This window comes from Melanerpes formicivorus, unplaced genomic scaffold (genome assembly GCF_026170545.1).
Source record: "Melanerpes formicivorus ecotype bairdi unplaced genomic scaffold, bMelFor1.0.p_v2 SCAF_60, whole genome shotgun sequence".
Lineage (NCBI taxonomy): Eukaryota > Metazoa > Chordata > Aves > Piciformes > Picidae > Melanerpes > Melanerpes formicivorus.
Window position 1 is genome coordinate 2,740,480 of NW_027142412.1, and position 18,293 is coordinate 2,758,772.

General features: G+C 56.1%; 1 protein-coding gene across 1 annotated transcript in view; it reads right to left on the reverse strand.

Annotated features, from left to right (window-relative positions):
- Positions 1-2,310: 2,310 nt before the first annotated feature.
- The window catches only part of KSR2 (kinase suppressor of ras 2), an 85,145-nt gene continuing 69,162 nt past the window's right edge, over positions 2,311-18,293 (reverse strand). The window contains 6 exon segments of the mRNA XM_068161803.1: positions 2,311-2,448; positions 3,059-3,188; positions 5,001-5,132; positions 8,526-8,659; positions 14,072-14,128; positions 14,130-14,169. Of these exon segments, the coding sequence (XP_068017904.1) occupies positions 2,311-2,448; positions 3,059-3,188; positions 5,001-5,132; positions 8,526-8,659; positions 14,072-14,128; positions 14,130-14,169 (631 nt within the window).

The following is an 18,293-nucleotide window of genomic DNA, read 5'->3' on the forward strand; positions in this document are numbered from 1 at the left end:
TCTCCTCTGGACCTGCTCCAGCATCTCAAGATCCTTCCTGAAGTGAGTGGCCCAGAGCTGCACACAGTGCTTGAGGTTTTGGCCTCACCAGTGCCCAGTACAGGGCAGAATTCCATCCCTAGTCCTGCTGGCCACACTATTCCTGACCCAGGCCAAGATGCCACTGGCCTTCCATGCCCCCCAGGCACACTGCTGAGACAACAGGGTAGAGCCAGTGCTGGGTGCTTCACCCCCTGGGACCATGGGGCTTGCAGGGCAGCTCATTGCAGCAAGCCTTCCTGGATGGGCTTGCCGTGGAGCTGCCCCTGAGTGCAGCCATGAACCTCCCCAGCAGCCTGCAGAGGGTTGTCCTGGCAGGCAGCCCTTGGATTTAGCATTGTCCAGAGGGGAAAGAGCTTGTTGGGTACCACACACCTCACCCCATCCACATCTCAGACTTGGTTGGGTTGGAAGGAACCTTTAAAGCTCATCTCGTCCAACCTCCCTGCAGTCAGCAAGGACATCTGCAGCTAGAGCAGGTTGCTCAGAGCCACTTCATTCATCCACACCCACCCAGGCTCTCCCCACAGCAGGACCCCAAGGGGGCTTTGACCCCCTGTCTCCTTCATGCAGGGATGGCAGAGGTCCTGGATAGTGCAGCTAGCTCACCAGAGCTTCTGGGTGAGAAAGGAGCTTGTGGGGAAGCTGGGACTTAAGAGAATCACAGAGTAGCTTGAGTTGGAAAGAACCTTCAAGGTCATCTAGTTCCAACCCCCTGCCATAGGCAGGGACACCTCCCACTAGACCAGGTTGCTCAAGGCCTCATCCAGCCTAGCCTTAAAGGTTTCCAGGCACGAGGCATCCACACCTGCTCTGGGCAACCTGTCGCAGCCTCTCGCCAGCCTCACAGGAAGGAGCTTCCTCCTGATGTGCAACCTAAATCCCCCCTGCTCTAGTTTCAAACCACTGCCCCTCCCCTCCTGTCACCACAGGGCATTACAAAACATCCCCCTGCACGGGGGCAGTGACTGGAGCCAAGTGCCCAAGGAAGGAGGCAGCTCAGGTGGAAGGCAGGCACCGAGCCGAAGCTTCCTCCCCCCCTCACCCTTGGCTGAAGAGGGGGCCTGTAATTAAGGAGAAGCTGGTGGCAGGTAGAGCGTGGCTGGGTGATTGCAAAAGCCTTCTCAAACCAAACCAAGCAATTACACAGCCTGCTGCCTTGGGGGCCATCAACCTTCAGCTTTCCTTGCCTGGCTGCCAGAGCCACCCTGGTGCCTGCTAATTAACTTCCCTCCTGATTAACAGCTTAGGTTCCGGGTGATTTGGGGGCCACCTGACTGCTGGCTTCGTGCTCTTCCCAGGAGCCCCACATCAGCCCCGAGCACACAGGAGGGTGGCAGGGGACACAGGGGGACACTCCAGCATCCTCTGCTGTGCCCACAACCTTGGGGCTGCCCGTGCTCCACATGCAGATGAGGAAGGGAGGAGGTTGGTTGCCAGATGCAAGAGGAGGAGTCGACATCTTCAACCCTTGCTGGGGTCCAAGAGGGATGCTTGGAGCAGTCTGAGGTGCCCTCATTTCTCTCCCTTAGCTCACCTTTGCCTCCTTCCTTCCATCCCTATTTCCACCCTCCATGGCCCAGGGAGAAGGAAAAGCTCCCCTTTGTGCATGCAGCCCCCACAGGGGTTGGGCTTTTGGTCCTGTTTGTCACAATCTGGTGAAATCCAGGGAAGAAAATGAGTTTCCAAGGGACTCTTCTGTGCTCTGCCTGCTGTTGCCACCATGCCAGATCCTGAACCCCTGACTGGGGACCCATTTGGGCTGCTGAAGCAAAGAGATGTGACTAAGCCCAAGTAGTGAAATGGAGCAGGACTTGGCCACGAGCTATCTGCAGGAGAGGAAGAGACCTTCCCCTCCTCTCACTGCTGGAAGATGTGGAGGGTGCCACAAGCTGTGGGTCTGGGGAGAGACCCCAGGCAGATCATCTGCCCCTCAAATAGATCAGTCTGGGCAAAAGAAGGCAAAATAACCCTTTCCAGGAGGGAAAACTGCACAGGCAGGCACAGGAACCATGGCTGATGTCCCCAGGGGTGATCATAGAAAGGAGCTTTAAAGGTCCTCTGCTCCAACCTCCATCATGTGCTAAGGGTGCTGGCACTCTGGTGACAGCTGGCACGGGCACACCCCTGTGTGGGCACCCTTTCTACCCACCCTTGCCCACTGAGGCGGCATCAAATGTCCCCACAGCTCGTTCCCCAGGGCCAAGACGAGGGCAGGGGGTGAGGAGTGCAGGCAGAGCTGGCATGGGAGGGCCAGGCAGGGCCAGGGACTTACTCTGCTGACTTCCAGAAGTGCCCGGGGTGGGAAAGGCGACGGTTGCGCTTTGGCAGTTTCTCCAGCATGTCCATGAGCTTGGTGAAGGTGGGTCTCTCCTCTTGCTCATAGGCCCAGCAGAAGAGGAGGATGTCCTGGAGCCACACAGGGTGAGTGCATGAGCAAACAGAGCCAGCTCCTCTCCCACAGCAACCCCTGTGCCCAGCATCCACCCTGCAAGGCCCCCATTGCCATCACCGCATCCCTGAGAAGGGCTGCAGCAGAGGAGCTGTGTGCACCCCATGAGGACACCACCTCCATCACCACAACCTGCTGAAGGGCTGGGATGGTGGGGATGTGTTCACCCCATGAGGACACCACCTCCATCACCACAACCTGCTGCAGGGCTGGGATGGAGGGGATGTGTTTACCCCATGAGGACACCACCTCCATCACCACAACCTGTTAGAGGGCTGGGATGGAGGGGATGTGTCCACCCCATGAGGACACCAGACCCACCAGCATATCCTTGTGAAGGGCTGGGGTAGAGGGGACATGCAAGCTGAGCTGATACTCGTGCCCCAGCATCAGGACTGAGCCTCACCAGCTGGGCAGGGAAGGCCTCTGTGTCTTTTTGCTGGCAGACCCTGAGCAGCACAGGGTCCTTTTCAAAGAGACCCTGCACCCAGGGTGTGAGTCAGTGGAGCAGGCTCCTCCCCCATGAGCACACCCACAGGGCTCCAGCGCCTGCACCGTGGCACCTACCGAGATCTCCTTGCCCATCCCTATCTGGCTGAGGTTGGGCTTCATCCCTCTTCCCACCTGCCAGATTATTGCCTCTGCTGGCTGGGTCTTGAAGGGCCACTCCCGTGCGTGCAGCTCGTACCAGATGGTGCTGTGAGGAGACAGCAAGGATTAGAGATGAAAGAAACACAGCAGCACAGAATTGATGGGCTTGGGAAAGGCCTCTGAGACCACCCACTCCAACCACCCCACACCACCATGGCCATTAAGCCACGTCCCAAAGGGCCAGGGCCACAGGCTTCTGGAACACCTCCAGGGCTGGGGACTCCACCACCTCCCTGGGCAGCCTCTGCCAATCCCTGACCACTCTTGCAGCAAAGAAATTGTTCCTCATCTCCAACCTAACCCTCCCCTGGCACAACTCCAGGCCATTTCCTCTCCTTCTATCCCCTGATCCTAGGGAGAAGAGACCAAACCCCAGCTCACTGCAGCCTCCTTTCAGGGAGCTGTAGGGAGCAATGAGGTCTCCCCTCAGCCTCCTCTCCTCCAGACCAAAGAAGCCCAGCTCCCTCAGCTGCTCCTCACCAGCCCTGCCCTCCAAATCCTTCCCCAGCTTTGTTATCCTTCTCTGGATCTGCTCCAGCTCCTCAGTGCCCTTCTTGGAGTGAGGGACCCAAACCTGACCCCAGCATTCGAGGCTGTGGCCTCACCAGTGCCCAGTACAGGGGCACCACCACTTCCCTACTCCTGCTCCTCCTCCATGACTCTCAGGCTTCAGCAGGCACACACCACTTGAGTTCCACATTCCTGGCTTCTTTCAAAACTCTTTTCCTCCAGCTGTCACTGATCCCCAAATCCACCCCCGCCAGGGAAGCAGCAGTGGCAACAACTCTCTAGATCATCCCTGAGCCTCTCAGGCTCAGCAGAGGGCAACAGGAACAAAAGAGGAAGAAAGTGGGGAAAATCTTTGACTCTTTGAAGGAAGCTCAGGCTTTGTGGAAGGGCAGAGCTCAGGCTTGAAAGAAAAAGGAAAAGCTAAGCCTAAGTCAGTGCCTCTCACTCAGTTCAATACAGTCCCTTAATTACTTCTTTATTTTTGTGCTGAAGTTATACCTCGAGAAAGAGGGAGGGGGGGAGAGGCCCTTTGGAGCTGTAATTACTGTGGGTTTGATGGGAAGCTCACCTCTGATACCAGCCTCACACACACTCATCCCTGCAGCCAGAGAAAATTAATCTACTGCATAAAAAGGCTGTGTCTGCCTCCAGGAAGCTTTGACTGGGGCAGGATGGAGGCTCCTGCCCTCAGGAAGTGTTCAGCTAAGTGGAGAAGGCACTTTGCTGAAGGACACTCAGCTATTCTCCTCTTCTACTCCATTTGGCATTTCCTTCCACCACCACCTCTGCCAGACCCCCTGCAGCTGGCTGGGGAGAGAACCTGGGGATATGGGGGCTCCCAGACCTGTGTCCCCAGCTCTGCATCCCCAACCCCCTGCATCCCCAAGCCCTCTGCATCCCCAAGCCCTCTGCATCCCCAAGCCCTCTGCATCCCCAACCCCTCTGCATCCCCAGGCCCTCTGTATCCCCAACCCCTCTGCATCCCCAACCCCTCTGCATCCCCAAACTCTCTGCAACCTCAAGCCCTCTGCATCCCCAAGCCCTCTGCATCCCCAGCACCTTCTCATCAACACCCACTTCAGGAAGGTGCAGGGCAGAGACCTGCACCACGCTGGCAGCCCCAGAATGCTCCAGATCCCACTGCTTGAGGCCACCCTGGTCCACAGCCAAAACAGGAGCATTTGGGGACCTCGAGGGGGGTTCAGTGCAAGGTGTCTCAAAGCCAAGGTTGTCTGAGTCCTGCCCTGGGGACTCCCACGGGCAGCACACGGTGTCCCCCAGCCTCTCCCAGCTGCTCACACCTGACACACCCCCCCTAGTTCTCCACAGCCTGCCCACAGGGACTCACCCCAGTGCAAAGACATCAGAGTGCTTGGAGAAGGGCAGCTTGTCCTCCTCGGTGTCCGGGGAGAGCTGCCGGATGATCTCCGGGGCCAGGTGGCACAGCCAACCGTTCTGGATCCGCAGCTTGTTCTCCCGCCTGCCGAGACACCCAGCCCCAGCCATGGGTACCACACAGGGGGACACTGCCACCCCCCACCAGCCAGCACTCCCCAACCCCCCTCCCAAGCCCTCCCCATGCTGTTTAAGCCTGGTTTTCCCCAGGACACCCTTGCAAAGCTAGGCTTTAACTCCGCTCTGAGAGACGCCAGCGCGGTGGCTTGGCAGCTGGTGGCAGGGCACGCTTTGGGCACAGGATGGTGCTGAGGGGCACCTTCAGCTCTGCTGGCTTGGTGATGGTGAGGCAGGGTCTGCCAAGGTCCTCACTGCACTGAAACACCTGAAAACAGCAGGGGCAAAGCATTACCTGAGGTAAATCCCACCAGTGCTGATGCCTGAGCTGGTCCTGCAGTGGTTTGATAAGGAGGTTGGACTTGGGACCTCTAAGAACCTCTTCCAACCAATCCCAACCTATACTAATGGCCTGGAAATGAGTGGGTTTGGTTGTCTGGCCTCAACCAACCTCTCCAGTTCACCTTTGTGTCCAAGCCTCCCATGGCAGCAGCCTGGCTTCATTATAACCAGCAGCCTCTCTGCTAGCCTCAACCCCCTCTGCCTCCTCAAGCTCCCCCTGCCTGCTACAAACACATTAAGTTCCTTTGGCCAACAGCTGAGGATGCCATTGGTTCCTTCTTCATCCTTTATACCCTGCAGCAGGCACCTAGGATACATGGCTGGCTTTAAAAGGGTCCCCAGACAGTGACTATCAGTGGTGGTGACATATTGAGCAGCTTAATGATGTGCCCAAGCCCCAGTCCTGCAGCAGAGTTGTGCAGCAGGCAGCTGGCATTGTCCCAGGTCACGTCCAGCTAGAGAAGGATGAGGCTGCTGACCTACAGGTCAAGGAATTTCTTCCTCCCTGTGCTTTGATGCCCTCCCAAAGATGGTGATCTGCAGAAGTAAGGGATGCCTGAGTGGCCATCTGTCCTCCTGAACCTCAGCCTAGGGCCAAAACTGCAGAGCCCACGTCCCAGGGGACACCACCCATGTGTGGGCATCTCCATCAGCCCCTGAGGGGAGGTGACAGGCTCCACCACCAACACTTGGCTGCCTTTTCCCTCTGCAGCTGTGAGCACAATGTGCACAATCCCAAGATGACTCAGTCTGGATCCTCCCAGCCACAAAACCTCCCTAGGGAATCCAAGAATCCAGCTGGAAGGAACTTCTGGGGATCATCCAGTCCAATCCCACTGCTACAGCAGGGCACCCACAGCACCTTGCCCAGCAGCACAATGGCCCAGGTGAGTTTGGAATCTCTCCAGAGGAGGCTCCACAACCTCTCTGGGCAGCCTGCTCCAGCCCTCCAGCACCCTCACAACAAAGAAGTTTCTCCTCCTGTTCAGATGGCTCCAATTTGTGCCCATTGCCCCTTGTGCTGCCCCTGGGCACCACTGAGCAGAGCCTTTTGTCCCCTACTCTTTATCTCTTGCTGAGCATTGCTCAGCTCCCCTCTGGGGCTGCTCTTCTCCAGGCTCAACAGCCCCAGGCCTCTCAGCTTCTCAATCTCCCCATCCTGCTGCCACAAGAGGCATGGGCTTCCAACCCCTAACATCCTGTGATCATTTCCAAGGTGCTCTTGATCTCCCGAGCACCTTCAGCAGCAAGAGATGCTTTGCCACCACAGCCTCTCCAGGGACACATCCCATCAGGTGGGGTGGTGGAGACCAAAAGGAGCAGCACTGCCAGAGGAAACCTGCCCAAGCTGCCAGCACTGATAACATTGCCCATGGCCCACGCTGCTCCTGACACAAAGGGTGGAGGGAAAAGCCCTTTCCCACTGGGAAAAGTCAGCAATGCTCCATTTTTTAGTTTGAGCAGAGAAGGAAAATAAAACCTTTGTTCTTTCCTCTCCCCCTCCCCCCCTTCTCTTTCCTTCCCCTCCACACACCCCCAGCTTTGCTTTTCTTCCCTTCTGCTGCTGCTGAAACCTGTTGCCCTGTGATGCCTGCAGCTGGGAAACCTCCCAAAGCACTGGGAAGAAAAGACATTTCATCAGGAACATTCACCAAACAGGCTGGGCTCCAAACCCCACAGAGCCCAAAAAATGTCACAGCCCTGCAAACGTCCTGGGGTTGGCTCTCCTGTTCCCTGCCTCTTGCTCCATGCCCTGCTCGGTGCAGACACCATGGCCAGATGTCTGCAGCACATGAAAGGTCACCACAGCAGCCAGGGACTGCCACAGGGGTGGCACTACCCAAGCCAAGCTGCTACTCTGGCTGCACCACGCATCAGCCCAGAGGCAGGAGATGAAGCAAATGCTGGAGGATTATGATCATAATGTTAGGGAAAGGCCAAGGAATGAAGCAGCTTTGCTGGCCATGGAATCATAGAATCAATAAGGTTGGAAAAGACCTCAGAGATCATCAAGCCCAACCTGTCCCCCAACACCTCCTGACAACTAACCCATGGCTCCAAGTGCCACATCCAATCCCCTCTTGAACACCTCCAGGGATGGGGACTCCACCACCTCCCTGGGCAGCACATTCCAATGGCCAATTACTCTTTCTGGGAAGAGCTTTCTCCTCACCTCCAGCCTAAACCTCCCCTGGCACAGCTTGAGACTGTGTCCTCTTGTTCTGGTGCTGGGTGCCTGGCAGAAGAGACCAACCCCCAGCTGGCTACAACCTCCCTTCAGGTAGTTGTAGACAGCAAGAAGGTCTCCCCTGAGCCTCCTCTCCCCCAGGCCATGATGCAGCAGAGCTGGAGGAGCATCTCCCAGGTGGGTGCAGGGTGATTTGGCCATGGGAATGATGCATCCTATGGGAAGGGGTTGGGTGCAGGAGGCCCTGCCATGGGCCAGGCCCTGCTTTTCTGAACCAAACTGCTGGCAGCCCTCATGCCTTCCTACCCACCCAAAGCAATTCCAGTGCTGGCTTCAAAAGAGAAATGAAACCCAAGAAAACAAAACAAGCCACAACCTCTGCACCCAAGGGGCAGAGCAGTTGGGTTTCACTCCTCAGCACTGAGCCCAGCCCCATCTCACTGTGGAAACCCCAACCCTGGTTTTGCCATCCCTCTGGGGCTTTGCACTGCAAGCCCAGCACTGGTGTTGAGCATGGAGCTGCAGCATGAGGGAGCAGAGGGAGGTTCTGCAGCAGCTTGTGGGGCAGAAGGCTTTCTGCAGGAGCTTCACTGCTTGCTCTTTCCCCAAAGCATGCCTCCCCAGCAGTAAAATCCTGGAAGGTCAGACAGTGAAGTCCCTGGGGCAGCCCCATCACACTCAAGGGCACCTTGTCCTCATGGCTGCTGAGACCACAGACCCACAAAGGCTCTGGAGAGGAGGTTTTGGGGCTCCTCCCCAGCGTTCCCAGCACAAAAGGCAGCTCTAAGGCATGGGGAGGAAGGCCAGGATTTCCACCACACCATGTCCTACCTGCCTGCTTGGAGGACTCCTGAGATGCTGAAGAGGCCAAAGTCTGTGATCACCACCTTGCCATTGTCATAGAAAACATTTTTGGACTTGAGGTCCTTGTGCAGGATCCCTTTGGCGTGCAGGTAGCCCATTCCCTAGGGTGGGAGAGAGAGAGAAATACCCAGGATGGAAAAAAGCAGCCCAGAAGCACAGAATGACAGAGTGCCCTGGGCTGGAAGATCATCAAGGTCCCCCCTCAGCCCAGCACCTCCAGGGCACCACCAAGCCATGTCCCTCAGCACCACATCTCCACAGCTTTAGCACCCCTCCAGGGGTGGGAACTCCACAACTGCCCTGGGCAGCCTGGTGGGAACTTGACACTTTCCTCTCATCCTGCCACTTGTGCTGCAGACCCCTCCCCAGCTTTGTTGCCCTTCTCTGGACATGCTTGAGCAGCTCAACATCCTTCTTGGACTGAGGGACACAGAACTGGACACAGTCCTCAAGGTGTGGTCTAACCAGTGGTGAGTGCAGGGCAGAATGACTTCCCTGCTCCTGCTGGCCACACTGGTCCTGATCCAGGATGCCATTGGCCTTCTTGGCCACCTGAGCACACTGCTGGCTAGAGACAGGCCAAGGGGGAATGGTTTGAAGCTGAGGGAGAGCAGGGTTAGACAGGAGCTGAGGAAGAAGTTCCTCAGTATGAGGATGGTGAGACTCTGGAAAGGGTCACCCAGGGAGGTTGGGGATGCCCCCTCCCAGGAGATGTCCAAGGCCAGGCTGGATGAGGCCTTGAGACCCAAGTGCAGCTGTAGAGGCACCGCTGGCCACGGCAGGGAGGTTGGAGGAGGTGATCTGTGGGGTCCTTTCCAGCCTCAGCCCTTCAGTGCTCGCAGCGGTGCTCGGCGAGGGCGCAGGGACTGCGGCGCCTGGGCTGCGGCAGCCCCCACTCATCTTCCTGATTAATTGGTCACGCAAGGAGAATTAGCAGCAAGGCAAAGTGGCAGTCACTCTCCTGAAATCCTCTGCTGAGAAATTGATGATGATGATGCTCTTGCCTTGGTTCTCTCTCAGGGCTGGCAGCAGAAGGCTAATAAGTCAAAGCTCTCCACCGCCGCCGCTATCGCTGACCCCAGCTGAGCCATCAGCGCACACCGGCACCGCCAGCCTGGAAACCAACCCTGCAGGACTCCTGCTCCATTCCTCTCCCCTAGGAAAAGCTGCTTGGGGGTTAATTAAAATTATTGCTAATGAGGCAAAAAAAACCCAAAAAAGGAGGCCATGGATGGGGAATCCAAACCCCCCTGCACCAGGCTGCTCCAGCAGCAGATCCAGCAGCCTGCCTGCCGGCAGCGCCCCGCGACCCGCACTCAGCTCAACGGGACAGCCGGCTCTGGGAAGGGGGAGGGAGATGAAAGCCATCCATCCTGCCCCCAGCAGGGCTCCCAGGGCTGCCTCACTTGTCATCCTCATAACCAGACCAAAGGAAACTGAAGTCTGGAGGAATGCTGCTGAGGGATAAGTGCCAAACGAGGCAGGAAAAGCGTGGGCACGCGGAAAAGTTTCCCTCGGAGAAGACCTTTGAGGTCGTGCAGTCCTACCAGGCTCTAACTCCAGCCAGGTGCCTGCTAAACCATGGCCCTCAGCACCACATCCCTGCCCCTCTGAAACACCTCCAGGGATGGGGATTCAAGCACCTCTCTTGGGAGCCTGATCCAGCTTTGCTTCCGACCAAGTATCCTTTGTCCAACGGTGCCTGGGGAGGTTTGTTAGCTGAGTTTCCACCAGGCTTCCACCTCTGAACGTTTCACAAACCCAACCCCAGCACTGGCCATTGATTTGGAGAGGCTGCAGGCTGGAGAGTTGGACAGTGACAAGGCTCATGAAGTACAACAGGGGTTAAGTGTAGAGCCCTGCCCCTGGGGAGGAAGAGCTCCCTGCACGAGTAAGGGTGAGGGGGGGATCTGCTGGGGTGCAGCTCCTCAGAGAAGGACCTGGAGGTGCTGAGGCACAAGAAGTTAAGCATAAGCCAGCAATGTGCCCTCACAGCCAAGAAGGCCAGGGGTCTCCTGGGGACATTCAGAAGAGTGTGGCCAGCAGATGGTTGAGGGAGGCTCCTCTGCCCCTCTGCTCTATCCCAAGCAGGTCACATCTGGATTCCTGGGTCCCATTCCAGGCTCCCCAGATCAAGAGAGACAGGAACCCACTGCAGAGAACCCAGCAGAGGCTGACAAAATGCTGTAGGGCCTGAAGCAGCTCTGAGAGGAGAAAGGCTGAGAGCCCTGGGACTGAGAGCCTGGAGAAGAACAGCCCCAGAGGGGAGTTGAGCAATGCTCAGCAAGAGACAAAGGTCCTGGGGGAGGCAAGAGGCTGGGGGCAGACTCTGCTCAGTGGTGCCCAGGGACAGGACAAGGGGCAATGGGCACAAGCTGGAGCCCAGGAGATTCCATTTGAACAGGAGGAGAAACTTGTTTGGTGTGAGGGTGCTGGAGCAGGCTGCCCAGAGAGGTTGTGGAGTCTCCTCCTCTGGAGAGCTTCCAACCCCCCCTGGCCACTGTGCTGCTGGGCAAGCTGCTGTGGGTGCCCTGCTGGAGCAGGGGGCTGGACTGGATGATCTCCAGAGGTCCCTTCCAACCCCACCACGCTGGGGCTCAATGATTCTGTAGCCAGAAGGGCAGTGGAACAAGAATATATCTCTAAGCCTGCAGGTGATGGGAAGCTGGGAGGGATGAGATTCAGAAACAGTCTGGAAACATCAGGAAAGCAACTTGAAAACCCCAGAAATGCAAATGCCCAGGATGGGAACAAAAACCCTGCAGGAAGGATTAGGGACAGCCAAGGACAGCATAACCCCTGACCCAGTGAGGCAGGGGGATTTGGCTGCACCTCTTGGCCAGTAAACCCTGAGGAGCTACTGCCAAGGGATGCTGAAGGAAGGAAAGGATCCTGTGCCTGTCCCTGAGATGCCACAGCTGCAGCTGGATGCCAGGACCATTCCAGGCACCAGGATTAATTAGGTGCCTCCTGGTCCCAGCACATGAAATAATGATGAGGTTTTAAAAGCCTGCTTTAAAATTGTCATTGTCACCTCCACCAAGTCCTGGGGTTGTGCAAGGAGCAGCATCTCAATGCCATGAGCCTGCTCCTCCTGCAAGGTGCAGCACAGGGTCCTAAGCTTCCATGGGCCAAGATGATATCCAGCACCACAGGGGTTCTCCCCAGCCCCTTCCCATCAGCCTGGGTGCTCCAAGCAGGCAGCAGGGACTTTGCCCCCATGCTCACACAGCACAGCCAGGAGCACCTCTCCCATGCCATCCAATGCAGCCAAGCCTTAGTGACTGGCTTGAGAGCAGCCCTGCAGGAAAAGTCTTGGGGGTGCTGGGGGAGGAGAAGCTCAGCAGGAGCCAGCAGGGAGCACTTGCAGCCCAGAGAGCCAAGCAGAGCCTGGGCTGCAGCAGCAGAAGTGTGGCCAGCAGGGCAGGGAGGGGATTCTGCCCCTCTGCTCCACTCTGCTGAGACCACAGCTGGAGCTCTGGGGCCAGTGCTGGAGCCCCCAGCACAGGAAGGATCTGGAGGTGCTGGAAGGTGCCCAGAGCAGGGCCAGGAGGATGAGCAGAGGGCTGGAGCTGCTCTGCTGTGAGGACAGACTGAGGGAGTTGGGGTTGTGCAGGCTGGAGAAGAGAAGGCTTCAAGGAGACCTAATTGTGGCCTTCCAGGATCTGAAGGGGGCTGCAAGAAAGCTGGGGAGGGACTTCTGAGGCTGTCAGGGAGGGATAGGACTGGGGGGGATGGAGCAGAACTAGAAGTGGGGAGATTGAGATTGGCTGTGAGGAAGAAGTTGTTCCCCATGAGGGTGGTGAGAGCCTGGCACAGGTTGCCCAGGGAGGTAGTGGAAGCCTCATCCCTGGAGGTTTTGAAGGCCAGGCTGGAGGTGGCTGTGAGCAACCTGCTGTGGTGTGAGGTGTCCCTGAAGGGGGATTAGAACTGGCTGAGCCTTGAGGTCCCTTCCAGCCCTGACAATTCTATGATTCTATGAAGGTATTTGTCTTGGCAAACCCAAACCCCTCGTGGTATGGCTCAGATCCCACTGCAAATTCCAGCCCTGCTGCCTTCACCCCTGGGATGCTCTGTGAGAAAGCAGCTCCCAGCCCCATAATGCCTTCATTCCCTCCTGCCTGGCGTGAGCGAAAAGCCAGCTCCCTCTGCCGCTCCTCCTCTGAGCAGGAACTGCTCTGTCCCCAGGACCCTGGCACAGCCACAGACCTGCCACCCACTGATCTCATCAGATCCACAGCTCTGCTGTCCCATAAAGAATACAGAATTAACCAGGTTGGAAAAGACCTTGGAGATCATCCAGTCCAGCCTATCACCCAGCACCATCTGATCAAACTCAACCATGGCACCAAGGGCCTCAACCAGGCTCTTCCTGAACCCCTCCAGGGATGGGGACTCCAGGGCTGGAGCACCTCTGCTATGAGGGCACATGGAGGGAGGGAGCTGTGTCTGCTCAGCCTGGAGAAGAGAAGGCTCCAAGGACACCTTAGAGCAGCCTTCCAGTACCTGAAGGGGGCTCCAGGAGAGCTGGGGAGAGACTTTTGACAAGGGCTTGTGGTGACAGGATGAGGGACAATGGATTGAGACTAAAGCAGGGCAGATTTCCATGGGACATTAGGAAGAAAGTTCTTCACTATGCAGGTGATGAGACACTGGAACTGGTTGCCCAGAGAAGCTGTGGACACCTCATCCCTGGGAGTGTTTAAGGCCTGTTTGGCCTTGAGCAAGCTGGAAGTGGAAGGTGTCCCTGCCCATGGCAGTTGCAGAAGGCTGTAGTCTCAGACTCGTCCTTCCAACCCCCAACCCACACAAAGCAAAGCAACCAGCACAGAGAAGGGAGTTGAGCTGAGCCCATTCCCTCCTGCTGTGAACATCTGGGAGCTGCAAAACCCTCAGCACAAACAGGATGGCAGTCGGGGGTGGGAGGGTGGGAAGTGAGGGCAAACCTGTGTGGTGCCTCAGATCCATTCTCCAAAGTGGTCAGATACAGATCAAAACAAGAAATGAAGCAAAAAGGCTCTCAGCTCCCTCAGACAGGACTTAAACACCTGCACTTCCAAGGGGGGAAGAGGAGAGGTGGCCAAGATGAGCCCTGAGCTGTACAGGGAGCCCGTGGGAAGCCCTGGTGCCACTCCAGTTCACCTGGAGATAGATTCATAGAATGGCTTGAGCTGAAAGGGAACTTCAAGATCCTCTAGTTCCAACCCCACTGCCACAGGCAGGGACACCTCCCAGTAGACCAGACTGCTCAAAACCTCGTTCAGGGTAGTGGAGGGAGGTCTAAGAGACGTGGGATGCCGAAGCCAAGAGCTGCTGTCCCGCCTGTGCTCCTTGGCTTCTCGACTCCCACCCCCATGCTGCAGCTCAGATGGGTTCACACACAGGATGTTAGGGGTTGGAAGGGACCTCAAAGATCATGGAGTCCAACCCCACTGCTAGCAGCTCCATTTCAGGGCTCTCAGCTGCGTGCAGCCCCTCCCCAGCTGCCCCCCCACACACAGAGCACAGCATACCTTCACGATCTCTTGTGCTATCTGCCTCGTCTTGTTCACATCCAGGACGATTTTGGCATTCCCTCACCACGGAGTAGAGAGTCCTTCCTTTGCACAGGCTGGAAGAACAGAGAAGGGAGAAGGTAAAACCACAGTCTGCAAAGCCCCCATCCCCCACTGAGAAACTCAGAATCATAGAAGAGAGGAATAGAATAGAATAAGAATAAAAATAGAAGAAGAGAAGAGAAGAGAAGAGAAGAAGAGAAGAGGAAGAGAAGAGAAGAGAAGAGAAGAGAGAAGAGAAGAGAGAAGAGAAGAGAAAGAGAAGAGAAGAGAAGAGAAGAGAAGAGAGATAGAGAAGAGAAGAGAAGAGAGAAGAGAAGAGAAGAAGAGAAGAGAAGAGAAGAGAAGAGAGAAGAGAAGGAGAAGAGAAGAGAAGAGAAGAGAAGAGAAGAGAAGAGAAGAGAAGAGAGAGAAGAGAAGAGGAAGAGAAGAGAAGAGAAGAGAAGAGAAGAGAAGAGAAGAGAAGAGGAATCAATAAGGTTGGAAAAGGCCTCAGAGATCATCAAGTCCAAGCTGTCACCCAACACCTCCTGACAACTAAACCTGACAACTAAACCATGACTCCCAGTGCCACATCCAAGCCTCTTATGGACACCTCCAGGGACAGGGACTCCACCACCTCCCCAGGCAGCACATCCCAAGGGCCAGTTACTCATTCTGGGAAGAACTTTGTCCTCACCTACAGCCTAAACTTCCCCCTGGCACAGCCTGAGATTGTGTCCCCTTGTTCTGGTTGCCTGGGAGAAGAGACCAACCCCCTCCCTTCAGCAATAAGGTCTCCCCTGATCCCCCAAGTGATGAAGGCAGTGGCAGGGAGCTATAAATAACCACAAGAGCTTTGGCTACATTTCAAGGCAGCTTGGAAACTAGGGGAGTGGGGAGGGGGTTTCTCCCCGGTTTGGCACTGGGAGGGAGCTGCTGCTGCTGCTCCCCAGAGTGCTGTCAGCGGGGTGCTGAGCCCTGTGAGCAGTGCCCCAGGCTGGTTCTTCCAGGCTCTTCCCCACGTCCCAGGAGCCAGCAGAGCACCTGGGCCTCTTGCCTCAGACTTCTCCTTTCTTGATGGTGGAGAAGGGGCCCTGGCTCCCCGCCTCTTCCCCCCGAGGATACAAAGCTCACAGATGTAATGAGTCAAAAGAGGAAAGGCAGGGAGGGAGGGGAAGGAGAGGAGGGGGGAAGAAAATCACCCAACCCCAACCCCAACCCAAGGCACTGTACAATGTCCTCCAATTTTCCTTCTCGTACCAATTACAGTAAAATCTATTTACAGAGACTTAATTACCAACGGCAGCTGGAAGGGGGGGAGGGGGAGGGAAGAGGAGGGAGGGAGGAGGGGGGGGGAAGCATATAAACCAATTAAAAATATATTGACATTTGAATATCCTAATGGAGTATGTGGGAGGATGCTGCCTGGGATCCTGCCCACCCCACACCCCCCCCCAAAAAAAAACACATCAAGAGGGGGGGATTTTGTTTAGTTTTTCTTCTTTTCTGGATCCACCCACACTGATCACAGGCAACTGTGGGAAGAGAGAACCATGGAATCAACAAGGCTGGAAAAGACCTCAGAGATCATTGAGTCCAAGCTGTCACCCAACACCTCCTGACTAACTAAGCCATGGCTCCGAGTGCCACATCCAGTCCCCTCCAGGGATGGGGACTCCACCACCTCCCTGGGCAGCACATCCCAATCTCTCTTGCTGGGAAGAACTTCTTCCTAACACCCAGCCTAAACCTCCCCTGGCACAGCTTGAGACTGTGTCCTCTTGTTCTGGTGCTGCTTGCCTGGGAGAAGAGACCAACCCCCACCTGGCTACAACCTCCCTGCAGGGAGTTGGAGACAGAAATGAGGTCTCCCCTGAGCCTCCTCTTCTCCAGGCTAAGCAACCCCAGCTCCCTCAGCCTCTCCTCACAGGGCTGTGCTCCAGACCCCTCCCCAGCCTTGCTGCCCTTCATACAATCACAGAATCAGTCAGGGTTGGAAGGGACCACAAGGATCAGCTAGTTCCAACCCCCCTGCCATGGGCAGGGACACCCCACACTAGATCAGCCTGGCCAGAGCCTCATCCAGCCTGAGCTTAAACATCTCTAGGGACGGGGCCCCCAATCACCTCCCTGGACAACCCATTCCAGGGCTTCACCACTCTCATGGGGAAGAACTTCCTCCTCACACCCAGCCCTTCTCTGGACATGTTCAAGTGCCTCAATGTCCTTCTTAAATTGAGGGTCCCAGAACTGGGCACCTGTGGCCAGGGAATAATGTGCCTGGCACAGCTTGGAAAAGAGGCTTCAGTGGGCACACATGTGAGCTTGAGCCCCTTCCAGTTAACAAAGCAGAAGCCAGAGAGTCATAGAATCATTAGGGTTGGAAGGGACCTCAAGGATCAGCCAGTTCCAACCCCCCTGCCATGGGCAGGGACACCTCACACCACAGCAGGTTGCTCACAGCCACCTCCAGCCTGGCTGCAAACACCTCCAGGCAGGAGGCTTCCACCACCTCCCTGGGCAGCCTGTGCCAGGCTCTCCCCACCCTCAGTGTTAAACATTTCTCCCTTCTCTCCAGTTTGAATCTCCCTCTTTCAGTTTCAAGTTTCTTGTCCTGGCACAAGAGGACAAGTCTGTCTCCAGTTTTTTTTTTCCTCAGCCCCTTTCAGTGCTGAGAGGCCTCCTAAAACTCTCCCTGGCTCCTTGTCTCCTCCAGGCTGAACAACCCCAGTTCTCTCAGCCTATCCTCGTAAGAGAGGTGCTCTTTAGCCCTTGGATCATTTTGTGGCCTTCCAAACATGCTTTTGCACCCCTTCCCATTTGCCTTCCTCCTTGCCCATGTCCCAGGGAACCAGCATGGACTGGTCTGGATTTGTCTGATGGGAGCTACTGGGGTTTGCCCTTTTGGGATGGAAAGAACCATCCTGAGCTGTGCCTCATCCCAAGATCATCATCCCAGAGAGGTGGTAGATAGCCCAGCCCGGGAAGCATTCCAGGTCAGTTTGTTTGGGGCTCTGAGCTGCCCTGCTCTGGTTGCAGCTGTCCCTGCTGACTGCAGGGGGGTTGGAATGGATGAGCCTTAAAAAGGTCACTTCCAACTCAAACCATTCTGTGATTCTATCCTTCTTCAGAAGCTCCCAGACACAAAGGACCCTCCAGCTCCTGAGCCAAAGCTCCATGTCCCTCCACAGGCAGAAAGCACCACTTGGGAGTCAAAAGAGTGAAACAGCAACAGGACCAATCCTAAATCTCCTAAGGTTTGGGAAAGACAACAGCAACCTGACCCTGCAAAGCGCTTTGCCACGGGTTGGGGTGGAAATATTCCTTGCCAGATGCCAAGGAGCCACGGGGGGCACTTCAAGGCACCTTCATAGCCCTGCAACTGCCTCCTCAGGGATGGTTTTCTTTGCTTGGGTGTCTCAGCACGTCCCTGAGCTCAGCAGCTGGGCTCCAAGCCCTAGACACCCGCAATTACAAACGTGATCTTCCTCCAGCTCAACCAGCAGCCGCTTCCCAGCCTCTGCAAGAGTTGGGCTGCAGTCAAGAATGAATCTGTCTGAAGATTAGGATCCAAGCACTCAAGCTCCTGCTTGGAAATAAGTGATAGGGGGAAAAAAAAAAGCAAGCCTTTGGGTTTCTGCAGGCAGACTTCAAGGGTGAAAAAATAATGACAGACATGAGAGCCGGGGCTGCTCAGCCTGGAGGAAAGAAGGCTTCAGGGAGACCTCAGAGCTGCCTGCCAGGACCAAAAAGGGGCTTACAGGAGAGCTGGGGAGGGAGTTTTGACATGGAACTGTAGTGATAGGATGAAGGGCAATGGATTGAAGCTTGAGGAGGACAGACTGAGACTGGAGATGAGGAAGAAATTCTTTGCAGTGAGGCTGGGGAGACTCTGGCACAGGCTGCCCAGGGAGGCTGGGGATGCTTCCTCCTTGGAGGTGTTCAGGGCCAGCTTGGATGAGGCCTTGAGCAACCTGGGCTGGTGGGAGGTGTCCCTGCCCTTGGCAGGGGGGCTGGAAGTAGATGATCTTTGAGGTCCCTTCCAGCCCAAACCACTCTATAAATCTCTGAATTCCTTTCCCACCAACTTCCCAACACGAAAGTGTTTGGGCAGTGTTTGTGCTAAACAAGCTGGTCAAGCTGTAGGCTCTGGGATGCAAGAGGCTTTCTGCCACCTCCTGTGCACTTAGGATCACAG